Source organism: Coenobita brevimanus, chromosome 57 (genome assembly GCF_032717465.1).
Source record: "Coenobita brevimanus isolate Jiangsu-jjx chromosome 57, ASM3271746v2, whole genome shotgun sequence".
Taxonomy (NCBI): Eukaryota; Metazoa; Arthropoda; class Malacostraca; order Decapoda; family Coenobitidae; genus Coenobita; species Coenobita brevimanus.
Window position 1 is genome coordinate 3,121,425 of NC_137010.1, and position 20,889 is coordinate 3,142,313.

At 38.5% G+C, this 20,889-nt stretch overlaps 1 protein-coding gene and 1 pseudogene across 1 annotated transcript in view; both read right to left on the bottom strand.

Annotated features, from left to right (window-relative positions):
- Positions 1-4,480: 4,480 nt before the first annotated feature.
- The window catches only part of hob (bridge-like lipid transfer protein family member hobbit), a 66,675-nt gene continuing 50,266 nt past the window's right edge, over positions 4,481-20,889 (bottom strand). Inside the window, exons 35-49 of the mRNA XM_080274314.1 lie at positions 20,142-20,244; positions 18,427-18,636; positions 17,378-17,526; positions 16,600-16,794; positions 15,849-16,006; positions 15,565-15,682; positions 14,704-14,826; positions 13,947-14,053; positions 11,709-11,856; positions 10,930-11,023; positions 10,064-10,159; positions 8,650-8,747; positions 7,857-8,069; positions 5,800-5,901; positions 4,481-4,556 (exon numbers count right to left, since the gene is read on the bottom strand). Coding sequence (XP_080130440.1) covers positions 4,506-4,556; positions 5,800-5,901; positions 7,857-8,069; positions 8,650-8,747; positions 10,064-10,159; positions 10,930-11,023; positions 11,709-11,856; positions 13,947-14,053; positions 14,704-14,826; positions 15,565-15,682; positions 15,849-16,006; positions 16,600-16,794; positions 17,378-17,526; positions 18,427-18,636; positions 20,142-20,244 — 1,965 coding nt within the window. The 3' untranslated portion in view covers positions 4,481-4,505. The remainder of the gene's footprint in view (positions 4,557-5,799; positions 5,902-7,856; positions 8,070-8,649; positions 8,748-10,063; positions 10,160-10,929; positions 11,024-11,708; positions 11,857-13,946; positions 14,054-14,703; positions 14,827-15,564; positions 15,683-15,848; positions 16,007-16,599; positions 16,795-17,377; positions 17,527-18,426; positions 18,637-20,141; positions 20,245-20,889) is intronic.
- Positions 6,633-6,752, bottom strand: LOC145402432 (5S ribosomal RNA; annotated as a pseudogene).

Genomic DNA, 20,889 nt, shown 5'->3' on the forward strand with positions numbered 1-20,889 from the left:
ATGAATGAATGAGAGAGACCGAAGAGGAAGGAAGGAAAAAATGAACAGAGGAAAGGGCAGTCACCCGAACTGCATTACATCGAGTGAGTTGATGGTGAGTGCCCCCACCAACCACCAGCAAGAATATAAATGTCTCTCAGAGCACAGTTATATGGTGACTGGAGGAGGTTCACAATGTCAAACTAATGACATGTTTTTAATTTTAATTCTCCCAGAGCTGATGGATGATTTAATTTTGTACAGGAGGGTACCCTATTAGTGATGGGTTTAATGTAAGATTTATCTTACCAATCCAGCTCAGAAAGCCCCTCCTGATCTGAATGGTTTCTGAAATTAGCAAGAATAAAACAAGAAAGATGATATTAGAGTGAAGTACAGTAGTTAAGTGGTAAGATGGCTACAATTGATTAAGAATAATTAAAATGAAGAAGAGATAAGTGAGTATGATGATAACAAATATAAAATACTGCAAACATTACTATCTAACCCAATACATTTTTTCAACAGATAAATTCTTTTACTTCCAAAACTAAAAACATTACAGTGCACAGTATAAGATATAGTAACTACAAGTCATTAAAATAAGTCTTTGGTCCAGATGAAGATCAATCAAGCTACAAACTAAATAAGTTCTATTGTGAAGCACCTGATGTCAGTGTTAATTACTAGTCTAAACAATTTATGTTCATCAATATTTAACTCCTTCAATCCAGTGACATTATATATATACTGTATATATACTGTATATAAATTCATGCCATCTCCAAATAATTTTATTGAAATATGGAAGGATCTGTAGTGGTGAAGGGGTTTTATTAAGGCAATAACTATCTCATCTTGATCAAAAATTCCTCCTTAAGCACAGTAAAACTGTGGAAATAGCAAGAATAGACTATAAAATGTCACCGGATGGTTCAAGGGTTTAACATACACAGCAACAAATTGGAAGACGGCAATATGGAAACTTTCCAATATACTTTCCTACTACCATGACTGACACAAATTTACAATATCACTACTACTATTTACCATCTCTTCTCTCATCCTCCAGCCAATCTGGTACTTCCCCATCTGAGTTTACATGTACTGTATATGAAATTTGTACTATGCAATTCCCAAACACAAAATCCAACATTCAGTTGAGCTCAGAAAATTCATTATCCTCTTATTCTATACATACTCAGTTCTCCTACCTAAATGGAGAAGGTTTTGAGGACAAGGATAATATTATGCAGAAATTACTTTTTATCCCATTAAAATTCACTCTAAAAATAATTTCTTCCCATTAAATCAATCTATTTATTGCTTGATACTATACCCTGTGAGCAGTGGCTTTGAAAACAGAACTTTCAATCACTTTTCTCCCTACGTATAAGCTACACAACCTACCATCCTTCCTCTGATACCTCCCCAGAACATTCATTCACTTTGTTCTCAATTTAGATGTTTTTTATCTATCTACTTCCCTGGTCCTATGGATTAGTTGCCTTTTAGAACTCATAAAACATGGCTTGAACATTCATAGTAGAGCTACATGCCCATGTGCAAGTCAACCGCTACAATACAAATACAGTACACTAAATATAAACTGAATCATCAGAATGTCTTTACACCAAGTCTATTTCACAGCACTTACACTCACATCTGCATCCCCAGCCTAGAAAGTAAATATAACTGAGGTGTGCAATACTTTTCTGTAGAGTTACAGAAAAACATACTGCAGAATGTATGCACATATGTACAGAATTGTAGTTGTTCACCTACATGCATCTGACATGGGTGGACAGCTTTGCCATACATGCTGAAACTATGTTTTATGTGTACTACTCGTGTGATACCGAAGTGTTTGAACAGTCCTTAACATATCCCCGCCAATTCTAAGTTACAATCATCTAAAATCTGACATTAACTGCTCCTTGAAGTTAAACTTTAGGGTTCATTGTTGGTGATGCCAACCCACCTGAACAGAATTATGTGCGCTATTCAGCTGACTACCTAATACTAGTTGCTTGTTTGTGTCTGCAAAGGCTGTGAACAAACGACTTCAAGTAAACGCAATCCTGAATAGTATTCTTTTTTGCATACATAAAGGTACCCATCAACCATATCTGCCCACTTTCTCCAAGTCTACCCTCCTTTTCTGTTTCAATGGTTCACTGTTATACACTTATCAACCATTCTATGTTAATCCACTCATAACATAATACGATCATACCACTGCAATGCGCTGTGCTGTTTCTCAGAAACAGATCATTATAACTGCTAACAGTGAGATACTGGGATATATGGCAAGTAAACACAGCACAGAAGCAAATGACCCTCTTCACTGATGCTGCTGTGCAAACACTTATGTAAAAGCTTTAGTGCATATTTCACCTGTGCACTTTCCTTAAGATGTACTAGTCATCTGCAAATAAGGGTTGTTATAACATCTAGTTTAAACTATACAGTGAATTCTGAGCAATACATGAACCTGGTAGGAATGACACCACCAATACAACCAGACAGACAACCAACCCACAAGCAATATGAGGAGGGTGCTGGCATTACAGTCTATACCAAAGCAGCTCCAAGTTTAATTTACCAGATAATATTATAACTGACAGCCACAAAATTTTTTTCATCCACACATAAAAGAGTAGCAATGGACATTGTAAACACTGTCTTTTCATGGTAATGAAAGTACTGTAAACAAGAAATTATTGGAGCTGTCTTCTTCACACCGAGCTCATCTGAGTCTACAGTATACAGTAATATGCAGCCTATCTGTATACCTGCAGTACGTTTCCCTGTGTATCCTTATTTATTGGTCACATCCACTTACATAAATACAGTATAACCCATTACACCTGAATGTTACTGAATTCACTGCTTTAGAGTAATCCTCATTAAAAGAACATAAAGCTGAATTACAGTACTGATGGATTCAAAAACTTTGGATGGTGTAACCTATGTTACTACAGTCGCGGTGTGCGACTCTGAGGTTGTTATTTCCTGCCCTGGCAACATTCAAAAGTGTGTCTGAATTCGTGTATAACATGAGACGCATGTGATTCGTGTATAACATGTTGGTGTATATTAATATTCGTGTATAATATATTCATGCATAATAATATGATTTGTGTATGATACAAAATCAGATGCACTTTTGAATGTAAGGTTGCCAGGGTACGATAATGACAACCTCAGAGTCGTGCGTCGCGACTACAGAAACTTGTACAATACCATTATACTGGTACCATTCATTGGGAATACTGTATGAACAGGAAAATCAACATTCAAAGCATGAATAAACTATAAATGTACAGTACAATATAATAATAATAAATATGATAATAATAATAATACAGTACTAATAATAATACAATTAACTGGTATAAAGGCAATAAAAAAATGGTAACAGCCCACTCATACGAGCCAGAGGTGAGGCCACATACAGTATTCCTAATAAGTCACAGTTACTATTAACCCTTTAACCACAGGCACTCTCAAGCCTGTTCTCCATGTGGCTACAGGTAGAGTATATGTACTATATGGTAACCGAAATATCCCAACACCAGACATGTTAAAAAAACTGTAGTCATAGGGGTTAATGTACTGTACTACACTCCTCCTCCTTAAAAAGACTCAAGGATAATGTGCTAAAACTAAAAATGTTGTGCACCATACCCCCAAGATACCAAAACAAATACTGTACGTTTGATCTATACTCTGTGGCCCACTAGCTACCCAGTGCACAAAGCAATGGTCATCATCACCATCACCATGACCTTTTTACCTAACTGAGGATGGGGTGAGGTAGGATCCAGACAAAGAGAAAGTATAAAAGTGGTAGAACTATCAACAGCATGTCCAGCGAAACGGGCCAAAAAATGGTCACTTTATAACAAATACAACAGCATGTAATTAATCATCTACTTCTGGACACCGGCCATCTGAACTGTATTAAAATAGAATTATGCATTCTCAGGTCTAAAACTTAAAACTAAACATATCAGTACTGTAATAAAATAGTAATCATTATCACATGACGTCAATATCATACCCATACTTAACATTGCTAGTCAGGCAGTCATGTTAAGTATATTAGTGTTTCCTGATGATTATAATTTCATAAAGTTAAAAATATTAATATATGCTTATACAGTAAGTAAAGTACAGATATTTCCTATATATATGAAATCAGTGTATAAAATACAGTATTCTGAGGAACTAAGAAACTTTTTACTGAAAGACATGGCCAAGTAATCATATTTATAATACTGTACTTAAAAGACAAAAAACTATGTTTTTGTTCTCATCATTATGTTCCCATCACTGCTTACCAGTGCTTGGTTACCTTCTTCCTGCCTCCACTCACTCATTCATCCATCTCCATATTTCCACATCATTATATCCTTCCCCTATAAATTTTCCAGCTTTGCTATCCCTAACATTTTTTCTTATCTTTCCAGCTATATTCTCTACCTTTTCCAGCTTTCCCCTACTATGCATCTCTTCCTTGGCTATCTGTTGAACTTGAAGAGGCTCTTCTTGGATCCTTTGGATTCAGGTGGCTGTGGGCAGATAAGAAAACAATTCTGGTAAACTGAAACAGCATCACACACGTCAAATAATACAATGCAGTGTGCAAAAATATCTCTTTAACCAATCCCTTTACTACCACAGGTCTCCCTAATGCTGAGTAAAATTATTTGTGACAGCAGGTATAAAATGAAACAAGAAATCATGATACAAAAGTATTAAACCATCAAGGGATTCATCGGAGCCAACAAGATTGATATACCAGTATCCATACTTCAACATGTTTTCGTAACATCTAGAGGAGGGGGGGGGGGGGGAATCGGCACATCACAGGAAGGGCAAGAAATCACAATACAGTACTGTATCATTTTATACAGCTTATGGCAGATTTCTTGTAGTGGAAGCAACAGAACTTACCTTTTCAGTACGATGACACCAGTATGGAATCTTACCTGTACTGATTTGTTCTTGCTACTGCCAGGTGATTTCATCCATCTTAGGAATATCCCACTTAAATGAAGGAGTTACTGATATGGTAAACTCCATCAACACTAACCTGCTTAAATATGGCTTATTCTATCACCTGTCTTAATTCTTTCAAGATAAAAGAAATCTTTACTACTTTATTTTTCATGGGATGGAACAATGGGTGATGGCCATGCTGCCTCAGCAACACCCGTTGTTTGTCACACTAATGTAGCATCTGGTACTATGTATATAGAGAATGCATCTATTACTGGTTATTACATCAATTTTGCCCACACTCAAACCATCATTGCTAATGAATATTATTTAGCTGACTTAGGGCAAGGGTATGTCTGACCCTTGCTACTCTGGAAAATCCCATGGACAACACCTCAAAAATACTCCTGGTTCTGTCCCTGCACCAGACATTCATACTCAGCTTAGTGGTAGCTTTCCATCCTCAAAGGGTTAAAGTAAGTATCTGATACCTCTTTCATGATATGAGGGACCTTAACTACAGTAATTCCTTATTTTATGTTGATGATGTGTTGCAGAATATTACAAACTTTTCCAGACAACTAGTCATGTAAACTGGGAAAAAATATATGCAGCAATGGAACTTTAACGGGCTATATTCTGTAAATTACTGTGGACTCATCAGAAAATTTAAGCAAGCCAACAAATAACAAGGCCTTGCAGTACTATATATAATCTTGCTCATGCCAAACAATTTTATTCAGCTTAGGAGTGGTTTCTGATCATCAAAGTCTGTCTAGCCTAACAAATGTCAAAACAGGAGGGATAAGTCACCATAAGTTTGCTGCCCAGTAGTAGCCGAGCCTTCTCCTCCTCGTTGGGGACTGTTGAGTCATCTGGCCGGAAGTGAGACAGGTTCAACTTATGCTTGATGGCCTGTAAAGGATGAGGACGTGCTTAGAGGAGATGCTGCAATATTCAATGATATCAGCTTGCCAACATTATGTATTATGAGTAAAATAATGGAAAGTAATTGCAAGGCATGCTATATAATATTCAGTCATATCAGACTGTCAATACTGTCAACATCAACATCATCATCATCTTTTTTCCCACTTATATATGGAGTGAGATAGGGTCCCAAAAACAAGGAAAAAGAAAGTACAAAAGAAGCAGATCTACTGCACACAGGGAAGAACAGTATTAAAGTAAACAACACCAAAAATCATATATAAGTGTTGTTAATGTGTAATTCTCACATTACGTGAAAGGAAATCACAATTTTCCAAGGCTGAGGCTCTAGCCATATAAAAGACTATGAAAATGCACAGCCTATTGCTCAACGGTTTTGGGATTAAAATGCAGAGAAACTCTTGTAATGCTTGTTTTACATCCTAGACCAATGATACTGAGGGGAAAGTGTTGTATAAAGTTAAATCTGTAGCTCAAAGTAATGTCCAAATCACGAGTGTCATCAAATCACGAAATAAACATCTAAAAGTATATTCTTGTCCACATTTGAATCTCTATGCAGAACTAAATTTTTTTTCATTCATTCATTCATTGCCAGACGCCATGCATCCCAGACGGGGTGGCCAAGGGCTTAGAGTTAATTGTTTTACAAGGAGGGGCACTAATCCTCCACCAACCCCACTTGACACGTAGGGATGCCAACAGCATCTGGTGTTCCCAGGCGGTCACCCATCCAAGTACTAACCAGACCCAACATTGCTTAACTTCGCTGATCGGACGGGAAGCGGTGTACTCAACGTGGTATTCAGGCGGGAAAACAAAGCCATAAATGCAAAACCTTGAGTGCTGAGCAAACAGTGCAGTAATAAAAGGCAACAACGAAGACTATCCACTAAGTTTAATGAAAATGTGAAATTAGTGGAGAAGGACTATACTCATCTACCTTAACCTGACCCAAAGTTTCATCCTTTTGCAGCTTATTTCATGTAATCCAATGGAGGTAAAAGACAGTGCTATGGCTCCACAATCCAGTATTTCCATGGCATTTCCTTCTGCCTAGCACCATAATTTAGTACTAAAATATTTTTACAACTCAGTATTCAAGATGGAGATTGGCAATTTCAGACCAAGTAAAAACGGTAGTCATTTTTACTGACTATGAAATTTCAAAATGTAATAAAATCTACAGGGCAGTCTCATTAATGATGAAAAAGGGTGGTGGTCAAAAGCAAGAGTGAAAATGAAGAGAACTAAAGACGAGTGAGTTGGTGGTAAAAAAAAAAAAAAAAAAAAAGTGAGTGGGGGAACGTGACAATGAAGGACGGAGAGATACACCTCTCCTCACTGCATGATCATTGGGTCGCTGGCGCTGAGCTGCTTAGGCGCAACTGGAATGTGCCAGATATCATTTACTATTTAATTATCATCATCATCTGGACCTCCTTTCCCACCCTAGGGCAGGGTGGGAACATACTGAATATGAACCTTAAATTATATTTTCACAAGATCACCTTTCTTTTATTTCTTCAACACCGTAAATTATGTTTCGGGGGCAGGCATGTTATGGAAAACATTAAAGAAAGGTTGCCAGATAAAGGGAGTTTTGTCCAATACTTTGAGAAAGAGAGTCATCACTTATCTGGGCGATTGTACATATCTCATTCAGCCAACTAAATCCTCTGTTCCTGTCAAATTCCTATCCTCATCAACTTGTACACCTTTCTCCCACACACATTTGCCTTTTCTCTCCACTTTCTTCCTTGCCTCCCACCTCTCCCATATCCTTCAAACTCACCCACATACAGTATACTGTACTTGTTTCACTACCCTTTCTAGAAGCATTCTCTCCATATGACCATACCATATAAGCACACTCTCTTCTACCCTATTATCAGACATTATTGGAGTAAGCAACTCACCTGGGACAACAAGGCTGATTTTGAGTCCTGCTTCATGGCCATAAGGAAGTCAAGCCACGTCCATGTGACATTATGATACTCCAACGTTGGAATCACCAACCGGACATTGTTGACATCCTCAAGATTCTTCTCCTTCTTCCCCTTGTAGCTCACGCGCACTGGCAGTTCAGGGATCTTGATGTAAACAAATAGCTTGTTTTGTTCAGCTCTTTGCTGTAAAGATGAAAATCAAATTATTGGCATATCAAAAGAAGTAGCAATATGGTAGTACTTATCTCCACAGGTTCATCTGAAACAAAAACCTAGTTGACTTCAGGCTAAGGTGCCTCCAGTGGTTCACCATTCTCCTTTCTGATGTGGAGGGAACTGAGGAACATTTGTATAATGAGCCAGCAAAACAATCTGGTCACTGCATGAAGACATCCTTCTCTATGAAGAACAACTAACACAAGATTATAAAGAGAGGAGAGCTGCAGTAAGCCAGTTTGCCCACATTAGGTACAAAACGTCCTGTAAGTCACAAATAAGTTGTATATATATTATACATTTTCCATACAATTGGTACCAGATACTATAAGAAACTTGCAAAGTCAGCATTACAGGTAACAATGTATCTTTAACAGGGAAACTTTCTGCTATTTATAGTACACTAAAAAAAAAAAAAAAGTTACTAATAATGAGTATTTAATATACAGTACTGTTGTTCATGTTTAAGGATACGAGTTAGCTATGAGAAAACGGCAAGAATAACAAACAACCAGATCTTTCAATCAAAACTGCAATTTTCATTTACCTTCATAATTTCAAAATCATCTTTATCCTGGAGTGAGACATAGAAGCTGGACTCCTTGTGTGACTTCCGGAGTGCACCCTGCTTCCTGCCACCCTTCCCTGTGGATGGAGGTAATGGAGTGCGAGAGGAGAGGAGAAAGGAGTACAGAGAGGGTAGGGGGAGTGAAAGTGAAAGAAGTGGAGGAGAGAGGGAATAATGATAGAGCTAGAAACAGATAAAGGAAGAATTGAATGAAGATCTAGAGAGACAGAGAAACAGGAGACTGGGATGGTGAGAGTTGACAATTGGGGAGAGAAAAGTTTTTAAGAGAGAGAAAGAATTGAAGGGCAGAGACAGAACGGGGAATGAAAGAGAAAATGTAGTCAAATGAATATGGAATGAAGGAGAATGATGTAGAGAAAGAATGTGAAATGAAAAAAAAGATGTGTGGAGGCAGTAGAGATTGAAGAAAGATGTGGTGAGATGTAAGATGAAGAAGGGTCTAATGGACAAATTTTGGAACTCTTGATGAACTGTAGTATGATATACAGTATAGTACAGTACTATGATATAGTATGCTGCTGAATATCTCTAAACAAGAAGGTAGTTAATTATTAAGGAATAGGTATACAACATGACCCTACCAGGATCTTTGTTTTTTATATGCATCCATTCAGGGCTATCTGTGCAATGCAAATGTGTAACAATTCTGACCACAGCTGAAATATGGTACTAACTGAAAGAAAAAGCTAATGCACCATCTTAATTAGTGTAATGAATGGCAGGTACCAGTATGATTAAATAAATTTGCTATTTACAGTGAAGTGTATTATGCACCTCCTTGTTTGTAAAGGTAAAAGGAAAGCAAACAAATAAAAGCGGTTCAGAATATTCATCATTGTAATTCCCATTAGTGTAAAATATCCCTTCCTACTACAATCCACAATGCATAGTAATACCAACCACCTGAATTTAGCTGCACATGTAACAGTTATTTAACATACACTTACTAAAAATCTTTATGCATATGTAAGACCACCGACCATACTGGCATGTGTAAGTCTTTTCACTTGATGGCAATTCTCAAGTATTGCAATCTTGAGTCATTCCCCTCCACATTCTCCTATCCCAGATGTCTCCATGCAGAACCACTTATTAAAAGTGTTGGGGATAAAATTTTTTAGATGAATCTGATAAATATGAATGAATAATTCTTATCCCCTTTCAGTGTGATGACATATCTATTTTAGTTATCACCAAAAGGATTCTGCTTAGCTTGGGGAAGATCCATCATGGCGGTAAAGGAGTTAGAGGCACTATTATGACCTCAAAAGCATGATAGTGTACTGTATTTCCATTTTAATACTGCAACCGCCAGTCAATCTTATTTTACTTCTGAGAGAACCCTCATAAGGGGATAAATGTGACATCCCACAACACTTACCATGGCCAACATCTGACATCTCCTCCTCTGTTGCATTGTCTGGGAAGCAGAACTTCATCATCGTCTTGAAGAACTGGTATGTCAGAGCTGGAACAGGATCAATCAGACTGGATTAAACACCACACTGTACTCTTAAATAATGGCAAAAGCTTGAATGTGCAATGGTTTACATCACCATCTAATGCTGTGTTTCCCTATGAGGTGCATAGGAGCCTGGGGCTGGGCAAGTTGGTCCTGACATTTAAGTTGAGAGTGACCTGCCTCACTCATCCCTGAATGACATTAAGTGAGCAATAAACCCCAATCAACCCGTGGATATAAACCGACACAGGCACAATCCGGCTGGAGCGCCTTAATTACCCACTAAACTACCAGGTGCCATGGTTTGGCTATATGGTTACCACCCAGCAAAGTAAATGGTTTCCTGGTGTACAGGAAACCATTCGGCTTGTCACTCAGTGCAGAGTCACCCGTAGACAGAAGGAAGAGGAAAGAAAGAATGGAAAGGACTAAGAGGAAGGAAGAAAGGAAGGAAGGAAGAGAGGGAAGGGCTGCCACCCAAAAGCAGCACTACACTGAGTGAGTGGATGGTGAGTGCCCCAGCTGTTTAAATTATAAAAAAGGCTTAAACAGATCTGACTTTTTATTAAGTGACATACTGTATATGGTACACTACATCATCAACATCAAAGTTTTAATCCTAATTCCTACAAAAGAGACAGGGTTTTGACATCGTAACTACAGAAAGATATACTATACATCCCTGATATTAAGACAAACAAAATTAAAGTATGAATACTGAAAATGCCATAACAGAAATAAGGTCTGGACAATAAAACTTTCTTGATGCTACTTACAGATGTTTAGAGGCACAACATTAATTTCAAAGTGTTCGATGATGGATATTCCTCCACAAGGTGGCTTTTCTCGACAGAATATTCTCAGCGTCCTCTGTTGGGGCAAAAAGATGAAAACGAAGGCAAAGATATTAGTAAAATTAGTCCTTGTTTACTTGTTTCATTTACAGTTTTTTCATTATTAAGTTCCTGTTGAATAAAAAATTTTCTTTGCTCAAATGTTGTTAGTCATTCACTGTAAAGGTGCTCTGAAGTCAGAAATGAGTGTTTTGTGAAATTAACTTCTCAATCATGAAACAAGCACGTTTCACTTACAAGTTGATTGACTTACAGCAGCATTTTGCCTATACTCATCCTACACTTTAAGACATATAAGGTGAGGGTGACCAGTCATACATCCCTGAGTAGCACAATGTGATCAATTAACCTCAACTACTCCTCAGACTTTGATCTATTACAGCCACATCCAGTTGGAGCTGCATACCTTACTAAACTTCTCTCAACTCCCATATTTATTTCTGCCGATATGAACACGCAAAAAGAGAGAGATGAAGGGATGGGATGGAAAAGTATATGAGTGAGAGTTGTGTGAACTACAGGAAGGGCAGACAGATAGCAGAGGACAGGGTGTTATGGAGGTGATTTTTTTGTGGTCATCCCTTCTGAGCTTATAAGGCATCTGGCTATAGACAAGTAGACAGACAGATAAACACAGAAAAACAGATACAGATAGACAGACAGGGACAGATAGATATAGACAGGCAGACTATGACCCTCACCTGGCGATCAACTGGCATGCTCTTCTGCAGCTCTGAGGGCATGAGCACATCCTGGTAAGGCTGGTTGGGCAGGAGGTTGCGCATTGTCACAAACCCTAATTCCAACAGATGCTCACCAGAGTCATCTGCATTTGTCTTCTTAGTGTACCTAATAAAATATAAATCATCACCATCATCATTCCAACACTAATTCCCATATTAACAAAGCCTTCAAATGCAGTGATATAAAAATCTGCACAACACTGTTGGTACTGTACTTTATATTTCATACAGAATCACAAGTGGATACCAAACAACTGAAAAAATATACTGTACACAATGTAACTACATTTCCAACCTCCTTATTAAGTAGATCATAAGAAGTTTAACCGAGAACTATGGCCTTTGTTTTATTTCTTTATGTATTTTCATCTTTTATGAACTACTGTAGTGATGCAAAGTAAATGTCTGAAAACTAAAGGCACAATTTTTTTTTTTTTTTTTTTTTTTTTTTTTTTATTAATACAAAACTCTTTGAGGCGCAGGGAGAGAACAGAATGTGTGAATCAATTCTGTATCATTGCTGACTGCACTGCTCAAATCAAATAACCACAGACATTTCATTGATGTTTATCGTAACTTTGAGATGTGTACACTTTTGCAATATACAATTTAAGCATGCTGCCACAAGTTTTAGCCTACACTTTTACTGCAAACACTGTACTGGTAATGATAACAGTCAATCCACATAGCCACCTTCATGGCATAGGGACTCAAGCTAAGTCACCGCTGGTCTTCTCACATAATCAGTTAAACCACACCTAGAATGCTTTGGTCCCTGAGTCTTATTACAATGTGGATGAGAACAGACTTGACAGTGCAGCACAGAGCAACAGGAATGATCCAATCACTGTGAAATTTACCCTATGAAAAGCGATGACTCGGAGGAGATCTATTATAAACATTTAAAATTCTTAATAAACATGACTGATGTTAGGCATTTTAATTTGTTCAAAATATGGAATGATACTGACTAGAAATAATGGTATGAAAAGCAAAAGCATGAGAAGCAACACATATATCTGGAAAAATTACTTTAACATTCAAGTAGTGGAACAATGGAATAGACTACCAGCAACAACAGTTACAGCAAAAACTACTGTTACATTTAAAATTCAGCTAGACAAATATTTTGAGACTATGTACTGGACCTATAGCCTACAACTAAATTAATGTTGCTTATTTCCAGGCTGAAATGTATGCTGAAGACTATGAGATATATGCTAAATAATGAGAACATTTGGCAACTGCATTGTTTTTTTTGTTTTTGTTTTTTTTTAATAGATCTGTACTCGAGATTACTTAATGCATCATTGTTCCCCTTATGCCTTTCCTACAAAAATTTCCATGCTTGTTCTTTCTATCAAGTATGGTGTTTTCTCTATCTTTTCCCTGACAGTGTAACCCCCAAAGGCCAGGCTATTTTTAACGCTGCCAACACCTCACTACGGGTGAAACTGCTTGTTTTCAAACCTAAATATCACTGAAAGTATAGCACTTAGGGGAACAAATTAAAGACCATATTACTCACCAACTCTTCCTCATGCGAATGAAAATATCCCCAGGTCTGTAGGCCACTGTTTGATGAGTAATGATGTGAGGAAGAGAACTAATTTTCGGCTAGAGGGCAGGAAGTGTTTGTGCATCTGCCTGCAGCGCCGACTATGGCTTTGCTCTCAACGTAATAACTTCTCCACTACTAGATACACTAGACAGTGTTGCATCCAAGGCATGCTTTATGGCACTATCACTGAACCCTTTTCTAGTATCCTTGGAAAGGGGCTTGGCAGGGGTGGATGATGCAATTGGCTACAGACGGCGCAGACGGAATCAGACAAATAGGAACCTGAACACATCATTGTACATCTGGCAACAGCATGGAACAGACTGACTCTTGCCTGTGTGCTATGGAGGGACTCCCTCCCTACCCTTTGGTGAAGTGTATAGACATTACCCGGAAGATAGGGGTTAACTGGATGGTGGGCAGTGGAGAGCCTTCCTCTTTTCTATCCTTTTCTCTTACATGTTGGCTAGATATTATTAGGACTGGCCTTTTTTTTCCAACAGATAATCCCATTGTGGGCCAACAGGCCTCCTGTTATATATGTACTCCTATACACTCCTAAAGGAATATGATTCATCTATGGTACTTCCCTTGGTGGCATTATATGGATCAAAAACTTACATTGGAAAACTTACAGAAAATTTGACAGCACAAGATCAGCGATACCCAGCTGTCCATCAGCCTCAGTCAGCCTCCACTGGGCCTTCCTAAATGACACCTCATTCATCCTGATCACCTTTACCTGCAGCAAGTGGGAGACAAAGTACACACACAAAATTAATAAAACATGTCATCATCATCATCTAATCCTGTCTTGCCCAATGACGAGCGTAGAAGCCCGGGGCTAGGCAAGTTGGTCCTGGCATTTAGGATGAGAGTGACCAGCCTCACTCATCCCTGAGTGGCATTATGTGAGCAATAAACCCCAACCACCCCTTGGATATAAACCTGCACAGGCTCAATCCTGTTGAAACACCTTAATTACCCACTAAACCACCAGGTGCTATGATTTAGTTATATGGTTACCACCCAGCATAGTACTGTAAATGGTTTCCATGTGTACAGGAAACCATTTGGCTTGTCACTCGGTGTAGAGCCGCCCATAGACAGAAGAAAGAGGAAAGAATGAAGGAAAGAAAGACAGATGAGGAAAGAAGGAAGGAAAGGGCTGTCACCCGAGAGCAGCACCACATCGAGTGAGTGGATGGTATGCGCCCCCAACATGTACTGAGGCTTCTACTGTACTTCACAGTTTGATTTTTTTTTTTTTTTTACACTCAATTAATCACATAATCATAATCTCAAGGACTTAATAAATAACACAGATCAATTTTAGTATAAGTCAAGTACAGTACAGTACTCTGATTTCTTTTACGGTCCAGTAATACCAACCTGCTTGTCCCCCCCTGATGCCGTGAGTTTGTGGTTGGCTGAGAGTTGTGTTTCATTGTAGCAATGGATCCTCATGGCAAGTTCTTCACTCAAGCTGTTGACCTGTTCCTTGCAATCTGCCACCTGTTGATATAAAACATGGGTTGTAATGAATGGTGAGAATGAGACATGACAAAGATGGCGTAACAAAACAGATAAGAAGAGAGGAAAAAGAGTTAGTATGAAAAAAAATAAAATAAAAAGGATGGAAAAACAAAACAGGTGAAAGAAATGAAGAAAAAAAGCATAAGAGAAAGCACCAAGATGTGGTGCAAGATGTTCTGTAAGGTGGGGAAGCGGCAGTCTTACACGTTATTGTTATTGTTTATGACTTTGTGCATGCTGCAAATTTACTGTGGCTACTAAACTAAAGTTCATAATGAACCAAACAGCAGACATAAATCTGGACAAAACTGCGAAATATATACTAATGAAGATATGTATGCTACCCATACCACATGCATCTGGTGGATAAGAGGTGGAGCATGGTTGCTCTGCCAATACTAAGTGAATAAGATATAACAAAGTGGAGGTACAGTATTTAGACCTCCCTATACCAGATCATCTTATTTAACTGAATTACTGGAGCCTGCATGTGTTAATACCATTAATATTAACCTTTTCATACTTGGGACAACTTTAAAAATGTATTCTGTTTCAGCTAATGCCAAATTATTTTATTCAGCTACATGAGTCAAAGTAGCTTGAGTGTATATATGTTGTCTGTGCAGGAAATTCATGGAATATGAGAACCAAAAGGTAAGGTATCTCCCCCTCCACTTAATCAATACAAAGGCATATCAAAATATTTCCTCTACTTACCTGTTTCTCCAGATCCTTTTTCTCATTGCATTTGTGTTGATTGTTGGGATCCTTATCCAGCTGTCTTTGTATCAGGTAAACTTCCTTCTCTAGACTCCTTAGTTGCGATAAATGATACCTGAGGGGAAGAATGCTGATTTTAAAATATTTTGGAACATATCCCTATCCAGTACCAGTAGTGTGGAAAAAAGCTGGAGTATTTTGGAACACACATCTGATTTATAAATAAGGACTGCCTACACTGACACCACATCCATGAAGTTGCAAAACCATCCTCCACACACCTGACTTGGTTTTGAAGCCTGACGATGGGTTTGCGCTGGTCATCGCATGAGTACAACTGCAGTTGGAATCTCATGCGTGTCACTCCCTCCAAGGTCTCTTTCTTCTTCGGGTCCACGTAGAGCAGCAGGTTGTTTAAGATGTCCACCACCATGTTGTACTGGAGTGAAAGTAAAAAAAAAAATAATAATAATAATAATGAAACAGTATAGTACAAGTACACTTACATTAGCAATATTTGGTTTCACATTACCCCTGATGAGGTGTAGGGGCCCAAGGCTAGGTTACTGTATAATGACAATCTATGGAACTGAAAAAGTAAGGAAGTTTTTTACGAGAGAAAGATGTGAAAGGTTAAAATGAATAAGCACATGCATGCACGCACACGCACACACACACACACATACACAGTAGCTAGATTTTCGCACAGAAAAAAAATAATAATAATACTGTATACCAAACTGTACATTAACCCCTTCATTACAAAAAGTCCTCTCTGAACTTAATCAATACAGTCTGGTGGTACGGTAACAAGAGTATAAAAGAATACCCATCATTATGAAGGTGTTGAGGGAGGCTGTCTTAAATCCATTCAATCAGAGAGGCCTTCCTTAAAATGAATCATATGATCCAGCAGTAGACAGACAGAATAAGATATGAAAGGACATAATTTTCTTGATGAGGTTGGGAAAAGGTCAGGATGTTGGATGGGTGATCAAAAGACAAGAACTAAACCACAGAGTCAAGCTGTACCTGTAGTGAGTTTGTACTAGCACAAAGGTCTTCATGTGCCAGAGTAAAAGTATCCACTGCCTCCACATTCCTGCTCCACAAATCATCCTCAGGGAGTGGTGGTTGAACCTCATCCATTAGTGACATGTCCAGCCCTGTCTCACCATATGACACATAGTAGAAGCTACAGTTGCAACGAGACACAATCCTTTGTAGCTGTGTGGAGAGAGGGACAAAGAGAAAGAGGGGGAAGAGATTAATTTTTCCTCACTCCACCTTAGGGTGCAAAAGGAGGTCTGGATGATGACGATGATTTCTGCTAAGTGCAGAGAGAAAGAGGAAGGGGAGGGGAGGAAGAGGAATGGGGGAAGAAGTGATGAGATAATAATCTTTTGGAGCTGTGAAAGAATGAGAGAGATGATAGAACTGAGATCTTTTTTCCCAGTCAAAACATTAATCTCAAAACTTTTGAACATTTTTGGTGGCATAGGTTTCTCCTGAGCTGGGCAAAACTGTCAAACATTAGCTAGAATATATACAAAGAAGGTATTTGCAGCTGCTGTCATGACACCTGGCTCATCTGGACATGATCCTGGTTGACTGCTGACTGAGGATGCCCTTTTCCTGCAGTCTATTATCCACCTTTCAGGGAAGAGCAAGGGAGTTGAGGGACCCATATATAACTGCATGAAGGTGTCTATCTCCAGCATCTTTTTCCTCCAACACCACTTTCCAGTCACCGAACCAAATACAGAAGATGCCACCATAATAAAATAAAACTTCTGCACCTATCACGAACCTGCATTCCGTCGTTCTGATCCATGGAGCCAACAGTCTGTGACACTACACCGCCAACAGATTGTCCACTGCCAACGATGTCTGCTATCTGGCTAATCACCTGGCTGTCTTTGTCCATGATGTTGTCCATACTCAGCCACATAATATTATCTAGTGAGAGAGAATGGAAATGTGTAATATGACAGCTGGACTTTTTCTCCATGAGAGGATGAGAAGAATAATAGTAAGTAATAAAGCAGTTATTTCTTTTTCAAAACAGTCTGAAAGAGAAGTCTGATCTGCTATAAATTTGTTACACCTCATCATGTCATTATAATACTGTCCATTCATTTGTACATAACTTCACTCTCACATATCATCTAAATCAATCTCTCTTCATATGGCTGAATTGCCTTAAAGTGTTTCTTTCTCTGTTTTCATCCTAAACCTACCCATCAGAACCTTTCAGTTTATAAGTCTATCACATATTCTGTCACAGAAGTAAGTGCCTTTTTTTTTTTTCTCTCTCTCTCCCTCATATTTTAAGACAACAGAACACTGGCCTCGCCTCTCTCTAACTTGCCACCAAATATTCCTAATCCATACCATATCAGACTCCTTGACACTGCAACATTTTCTGACATTCCAAAAATAATAATGGCAGCCACAACCTACCCTAAACAGAACAGCAAAGATACTTTTATTAAAGTGAGGTATGGAAAGCATTCCATTCTTTGAGTTAAAACCTTTTCAGTTAACTCTTCAAGGATGCCTGAAAAACTATGCAGTTTTATTTTGCATTCTGCCATATGCTGGAGGATTATATTATATGATCATTCTCCAGCTCCCAAAAATATCCATAATTCCTTCACTTAGAAAATGTCATCTGTATTTTATTTGTGCCACATCCAGATGACTGTTTTCAGCTTTTTGAACTGAAGGGGTTGGCTATAGCCTTTATGATTCCCTTTGCTACTGGAGATCCTGAGATCCTTAACCATGAATAACCCTGTCAGGGGATAAACTGATTAAAATGAAAATTATATACAGAGAAAAGGGAATCAAACCCACCCATTTGAGTCTCCTTGTCACCAGGACTGACAGTGGCATAGTACTGCATGCACTGGAGGGAGCCAACCCAGGTAGTCTTGGTGACCAGGGTGTGATCATGCCACACAGGCCGATGGATCTGCTGCAGCACCTGAGACTTGGCAGCGCTCAGGATCACATAACCCTGCGTCTCACACCCTTTCAGTAGCACCTGACTGTCTACAAGCTCAACTGTTGGAATGATTACTGAGATTAAATTTCAACAATAGTTTTTGCTATATCATTATATATAATGTAAACAATACATACTGGACTCAGTTATGTGTGCTGTGATACAGTAATTCAATATGATGATGTAGTTTTTACTTTATTCCTGTTAATGTCAGATAATTTTGCATAGCTTCAAATAAAACCCTTATAGTAAAGGAATATGACTATATTAACCATTCGATACAAAGACATCATTCTTTAATTTCTGGAACTATCATACAATATTCAGTTTCTGAGAAACCTCTCATCCCAGTGGAATTAAATTTGGCTGGATCACATGATCCTTTTTATTTTACGCTTTTCTTACCCAAATAAAATCTTATACCAGTATGCACTTCAGGAACAAGAGCACCCTAACTATTTCACAAAGTTCAATTTACAGTTGGGGTATATCCATTTTTTTCCTCCCTGATGCATCACATCACAGGAAATTATCTAAGACGAAGAAACATACAAAGAGTCACTCAGCTTAGGAATATTAGCTCACGGATGAAAAGCTAGACGTAGAAGTGGTGAATATTGTGCAAATTTGCTCACTGACTATGGTGTACATTACATGAAAGGTGGTAGATGGTGGCAACCTTCATTCACTTACTTGATGTTGTGCTGCCATTCTTCCTTCCCCTTTCCCAGTCTATCTCTGTGTCTGCTCTCCTCTCTTTCTACTTCTCCCTTTCCTTCCTATCATTTTTATTATTCTTTCCACTTCAAGCAACTCTACACTGGGTGACATGTCTAATGGTTTCCTGTAACCCAGAAAACCATTTACAATGCTGGATGGTAACCACATAACTAATAATGGGATGAAGACAAACCAAATACGATGCCCCTGTTAACTGGGCAGAGAGATGCAAATGTAGTGTCCATCCAGAAACCAAACATCCACACTATTCCCTACACCTTCCTGTGGTGAGGTGCCGTCAGCTGCATGGGAACACTGGTTCACTGCAGGGGACAACCCTGCAGGGGCAGTTGTATGCCTGCAGTTGATGAGTCTACTTGGCCAGACAGACTGGGGTTGATCAATAACAAAAACAATGACATGAAAGAAAAGGCAAGGAAAAGGCAGAATCTTCCCACTGTTTGTTCTCCCTACAAAAACAATACAGTATATGAGTTTACAAAAGAGAAATGATCATAAGTTTTTTGAGAACTCAGTCCTGATTAGTAGTGTGGTGGCAATCTGACCTGTTATTTATTTAGCATGAGTTCAATTTCTGGCTGGTATCACCAAAGGGCTTCAAGCCGTTGCTATGATCACCACCAACATAATTATTACTCAGATCCACAACCTTACTATTTTAATGTCATGGGCAGGATCCAGAAAGAGAAAAAGGAAACACCTACAAAGGAGAAGCTAGAATTGCCACATAACATGTAAAAGCAAACTTCCAATTACAGCTAGTCATGCCAATGAATAACACCTAAACGTGAACCTATTAGCTACACAAAAAGACAATACTCACTAAGCCATCGTTTGTGTATGACATCATCCTTGTTGCAAGCCTTGATACCATGCAACATCTGGTCACGTTCATATTCTTTGGAGCAGTCCTCGCTAAATGCAACCTGACAGGTGTAAGATTATTTTTACATTCTTTTCAGAGAACCTTGTTCCTTCTTTACAGCCTTGTCAGAGCAGTTGATCACTGCATCAACTGCTTCAGTGGCTCCGGTGGTAAACAATTATCATTCTTAGGTTGCTTTCTTTAAATCTGATAAATTCTCAACTAACAAGGGCGATGATTCAAGTCTGTTATCAATTATATTATCTAGACAACTTGCCCTTTCATATTTATATGACTTCTGAAAATCACAATTAATTCAGCTGTTTTAAACAGAACAAATACAAGAAGAAGAGTATTGAATTGGAGTCAATCAATGCCATCAAAATTATGGATGTGGAAGTCAGGCAGCAAAGCATGTGCTAATGGAGCGCTTGCATGATGAAGGAATGGGTCCTGATTACACCTTCTTGTATTGAACTGAACCCTACAGTTGTACTAATGGCAACCGTGGAATAAAGAGGCCTTTGCAATTTAGCAAAGGAGGATACAGGACTTAAACTAGAGGGGCCCATAATGGAGCGCATCTCTCTGACAAGGGAAATGTAATTTCCAAACCACCCTTCATAATAGACTATGTTTTCTCATCACTGATTAGGGTTTCACAAAAAATGGTTTCCGGATCCAGAATCTGTAATACGATCCTGAT